Genomic DNA, 5,566 nt, shown 5'->3' on the forward strand with positions numbered 1-5,566 from the left:
ACACACACACACACACACATGTAAAAATTTAATGATACACAAGAGTTCAGTTGTTCAGGTAAAGGTTTCCTTCTACAATTTATAATAAATTTCTGCTTTAGAAACTACTGTTTAAATATATCTTACTCTTTTTCTTATTGTTTCAGGATAGAAGCTGATACTGGCATAAAAGAAAAAAAATTGTATTCATATTAGAAGCATCCTCGATGTTTACGAGCTTTTGGAAACTGCAGATGTTATACAGAACAAATATGACCATGTTTTTATAAATGTGGCAAAAAGGTTTCCTCTGGTTGAGAATATTGGCAACCTTTGTGTAAGTCACTATTTAGAATGTGTTTGAGATAATTTTGCATTCTAAATAGACTTAGATATTTTTTTTATAAAAGACTTTGCAGCATAGATTGCAGTTGATGGAAACATAGCAGAAGGAATGTTTGTTAGAAGTGAATTATAGAAAGGAAAACAACAACACTTATTCACATATTGTGGTGAGAGAAGAAACCTTGTTAAATGAATTGAAAGATTGATTTTTTTTTTGTTTTTTATTCTTAAGAGATGGCAAAAAAATTAGGGAAATCTTCATATGTGTGTTGTATTTGTGAAAAGTCATTCTCTTCAAAAGGTCATCTTACTACACATATACGTACTCATACAGGAGAGAAACCATATCACTGTGATATCTGTGGTAAAACGTTCTCTCGGAAGGATGAACTGACTACTCACATTCGTATTCATACAGGAGAGAAGCCATATCATTGTGATATCTGTGGTCATTCATTCACTCGTAGAGATATTTTAACTACACACATCCGCATTCACACAGGAGAGAAACCATATCAATGTAATATGTGTAGCAAATCATTCTCTAAAAGTACTAATCTAACAGATCACAAACGCATCCACACTGGAGAGAAACCATATCAATGTAATTTTTGTGGAAGATCATTTAATCAAAGTAATCAGCTAATTAAACACAAACGTATCCATACAGGAGAAAAGCCCTATCACTGCGATGTCTGTGGTGAGTCATATCCTCGAAATGATGAGTTAACTGCTCACAAATATATTCATACAGGTGAGAAACCGTATCAGTGTGATACCTGTGGAAAATCATTCCGTCGAAATGGTGATTTAACTATTCACAAACGCTCTCATACTGGTGAAAAACGATTTTATTGCGATGTTTGTGGTACAGGATTCAGTCAGAGTAATGATTTAAGGGGGCATATACGTACGCATACTGGGGAGAAACCCTATCGGTGTGATATCTGTGACAAATCATTCACTCGAGGGGATGAGTTAACTGTGCACAAAAACCTTCATGCAGGAGAGAAGCCACATCAGTGCGATATCTGTGGGAAATCTTTCAGTCGAAAATATGATGTAACGACACACAAATCCATTCATAGTGGAGTGAGACCGCATCAGTGTGACATCTGTGGTAAATCATTTCTTCGCAAGAATCAATTGACGACTCACAAACGTAGTCATACTGGAGAAAAACCATATCATTGTTATAACTGTGGTCAGTCATTCAGTTACAGTTATCGGTTAACTCAGCACAAATGTATTGGTACAGGAGAAAATGTGTATCATGATATTTTTGGTAAATCATTGTCTTGATTTAATTATTCACATTTGTATTCTTACGAGAGAAAATGCATCACTTTATTTGTAGTATTTCATTATACTATAATTGGATCCTTGCATGTCTTATACATAACTGAACTGTATGTGTATTTTTCTTGCATTTTAATGCACATCCTTTTATGTTATGTATATTATTGTTTTATTAATTTTTTGTATGTGTTCCATCTAGTGATTACTTCTATTGTTAGTAATATCTATAATTTTATCTGTGGCATGGTTCCTTCATGGTGAAACTTAATATTAATTTGTTGTTGCATTATTAAGCTTTACCTAAATACAAAATGTGTGGAGCAATCTTTGAATTATCAATGTTTTTATGTCCATTTTAAGGAATGTGTTGGTCCACATTTTGTCATTTCAAGTGTAAATCTCAAATTTCAGAGTTCTGACTGCACCAATCTTTGTGAATATTTATAATAATTTGAAATGTAAATAAAACTGGTTTACTCTTAAATTATTCTTCTCTTATTTTTTATTTGGAACATCTACCAAATTCTTCTTTTTGATCTCAACTATAAATTATGCATAGAATTCACTGACTTGATCAATGTATGATGAAAGTTGCACAATTTCTGAACTGATTTTCATTAACTGTTTATTTCAAACCTATAAATTTGACACTATTTGATGTTATGAGGAAGTGAATGAGATGTAAATAACAGGATGATATTGTAGATGGAATGGTGATGTTGGTGGCTTTGTAGTGGAAATGTGATATAGGTTGATGAGAGCCAAGTTAGAGGCTGTCTAAAGACAAGATATTTTCCATTTTCAGATAATAATTAAAATATGATTTCATCATTTTACATGCATGTGATTGCTATTTGTATCAAGAACAAACAACATAATACAAAAACTGTTTGAGTCATTGCAACGTTCAGAAGCAGAATAAATGACTTGCTGGAAATCTTAGTTTTGTGTAAAAATTATTTTTCCAAACATTGATGGACAATAGTTTCTCATCAGCTTAAAAATAAATGAAAACATTTTTCAGGAAGAATGTACACATGCTAATATTTACAGCTGTAAACAAAGGACTTTGATTTCATTATTTAACCGTGTTGGGACAAATATCTTTGAACTGAGTTTAGTTTGGATAAATCTTCAAACAAGATTAGTCCTTTTCTTCAGTCTTCCTTATTTCTAGCAGTGGAGTTGGAGACAATAAAGCCGAGAATAATGGATAGCATTTGAATGGATCTGATAGATGGAAACTGAAAGAAGCTTGTCATGTATATATATATACACACACACACACTCGCGTATGTGTCTGTGTGTATCCTGCCCCCACTGCTTGACAACCAGTTTTAATATGTTTATGTCCATGTAACTTAGTGGTTTCACAAAAGAGAATAAAAGAATACTAGACTTAAAATAAGTACTGGGGTCAATTCATGCAACTAAAAATCCCTTGGGTTGGTGCCCCAGCATGGCCACAGTCTAATGACTGAAGCAAAAGAAATATATATGTATAGGCACAGGAGTGGCTGTGTGGTAAGTAGCTTGCTTACCAACCACATGGTTCTGGGTTCAGTCCCACTGCATGGCAACTTGGGCAAGTGTCTTCTGCTTAAGCCTTGGGCTGACCAAAGCCTTGTGAGTGGATTTGGTAGACGGAAACTGAAAGAAGCCTGTTAAATATGTATGTATTTGTGTGTCTGTGTTTGTCCCTCCACCATCGCTTGACAACCAATGCTGGTGTGTTTACATCCCCATAACTTAGTGGTTCGGCAAAAGAGACTGATAAAATAAATACTGGGCTTACTAAGAATAAGCCCTGGGGTCGATTTGTTCGGCTGAAAGGCAGTGCTCCAGCAAAAGAATATATATGATCAGCTTATTTCCGTTTCCCTCAACTAAAATCCTCTCAAGGCTTTGGTCATTCCAGACCCATAGTAGAGGTCACTTGGCCATAGAAATAATTTAGACATATTTTTATATATGAACATACTAAAATAATCAACAATTGTAGAAAAGTTTGATCGACCCCAGTACGCAACAGGTACTTAATTTATCGACCCCGAAAAGATGAAAAGCAAAGTCGACCTTGGCAGAATTTGAACTCAGAACGTAAAGACAGACGAAATACCTATTTCTTTATTGCCCACAAGGGGCTAAACATAGAGGGGACAAACAAGGACAGACAAAGCGATTAAGTCGATTACTTCGACCCCAGTGCGTAACTGGTACTTAATTTATCCACTTTGAAAGGATGAAAGGCAAAGTCGACCTTGGCGGAATTTGAACTCAGAACGTAACGACAGACGAAATACCGCCAAGCATTTCGCCCGGCGCGCTAACGCTTCTGCCAGTTCGCGGCCCTTCTGTAGCAGAGTATATCAAGAATACATTATTGAACATAAACGAAGGTGCGTGGCTCAGTGGTTAGGTTATCCGGCTCACGATCGAAAGGTCGTGAGTGCGATAGCCGGTGGCGCGTTGTGTCCTTGAGCATGATACTTTATTTGACGTTGCTTCTGTTCAATCAGCTGCCAAATATGAGTAATAACTGCATTTCAAAGGGTTACGCTTGTCACACTGAGTCACGCTGTATCTCCCCGAGAACTGCATCGAAGGTGCGCGTGTTTGTGAAGTGTTCAGCCACTCGCACGTTCATTTCACGCTAGGATCAAATGGAACACTCGTCGTCGTAACGAAGTGCCAGTTTGTTGAATACGGTCCTCCAATTCAAGGCTGAAATATATAATCCGAGGGAAATTAGGCTGCTGTTTCTAGCAGGTCATCTATACATGTTCCCTTGCTGCTATGTAGTTTTTGAACCCTGGGAAACTTATGAACATTTTCCCATCTGTTGGTCACATTGCATTTCATTTTTTCTTTTATTTATTTATTATACAGAACCTACTTAGAAACGAGCCGTTATCGAATTTTGTACGAAACAGTGGTTCACAATGAATCTCTGAGTGTTTCCATATATTCTTTTAGATTTTTGATTTTAAACATCTTTCTTGATTATTTTCTGGCGAAGAACTTCCAAGTTAATCGACTCTTATCAGCGAAATATAAAATAAAAAGAAGTAAGTATTTAATGTTTTTAAACCTATATAAAATATTTTTGGACTGATGGGTTTATGAAAAGGCCAACGAAACGGGAACCTGTTTCTTTTTTTTTATTTCTCATAGAAGAGAAATTACGATTCTGAAAAGTTTTATCGTAAAATTTTAATTTCTTATTTTTGCTCCCTTTCCCCAATCATCATGAAGTATTGCTTGCTATTTCGAAACGCTTCAATTTTCAATATTTCATTTCATTTCTTAAATATTTTCCCTCCACCTCTACATTTCGTGTACCCTTAATAGAATTCATACTGACTTCTTTTCTCTATTTCGAGCATGGCTATATCCCTGATAGGATCAGGGTCTTGTCTTCTTTCCTACTTGCTAAATTCACTTTGTGGTCTCTTATTCTGGGCTTTGTTTCAATGTCTGGAAATTCTTTTCTAAGTCTACAGATTCGGCTATAAGAACTAGGTGATAACGATGCTGCTATGGCAGTTATCGGGTATGAAGGACTCGTATACCGAGAGACTAATCCACACCCCACCTACCCAGACATGTTTAGCTTCTCAGTACATATTAGTTTTTTTAATTTTTTATAGCGATTGAAACATCTATCAATTAAAAGATTTTGTAGCTATGCTTTTGGTCTTTTAGAGCTTAAACAAACTCCTAGCCTAACCTAAATCGTTCATAGGCTTATAGGTACATCTTTTAATTTGATTTTCCGTCTTGAACATCAACTATTTGACCATTTCGTGGATAGCCCTTGTTCCTTCTTTGCCATAATCATTGCGTATGACAAGCGATAGTTTTATTGCACCCAAAGCTTTTATTTTAAAAAACAACAACCATTCAACATGTTGCAGTTTGGTTTTAACTATCTTTATATATA

General features: G+C 35.5%; 2 protein-coding genes across 4 annotated transcripts in view; both read left to right on the top strand.

Moving 5' to 3' along the window:
- The window catches only part of LOC106880862 (zinc finger protein 98), a 5,722-nt gene extending 3,615 nt beyond the window's left edge, over positions 1 to 2,107 (top strand). For all 3 annotated transcript variants that reach the window (XM_014931010.2, XM_014931012.2, XM_014931011.1), the window contains exon 2: positions 147 to 2,107. In XM_014931010.2, coding sequence (XP_014786496.1) covers positions 559 to 1,626 — 1,068 coding nt within the window. In that variant the 5' untranslated portion in view covers positions 147 to 558 and the 3' untranslated portion in view covers positions 1,627 to 2,107. The remainder of the gene's footprint in view (positions 1 to 146) is intronic.
- Positions 2,108 to 3,990: 1,883 nt separating this feature from the next.
- The window catches only part of LOC106880864 (zinc finger protein 239), a 3,890-nt gene continuing 2,314 nt past the window's right edge, over positions 3,991 to 5,566 (top strand). Inside the window, exon 1 of the mRNA XM_014931013.2 lies at positions 3,991 to 4,691. The gene's annotated coding sequence lies outside the window, so the exon portion shown is untranslated. The remainder of the gene's footprint in view (positions 4,692 to 5,566) is intronic.

This window comes from Octopus bimaculoides, chromosome 13 (genome assembly GCF_001194135.2).
Source record: "Octopus bimaculoides isolate UCB-OBI-ISO-001 chromosome 13, ASM119413v2, whole genome shotgun sequence".
NCBI classification, from domain to species: Eukaryota; Metazoa; Mollusca; class Cephalopoda; order Octopoda; family Octopodidae; genus Octopus; species Octopus bimaculoides.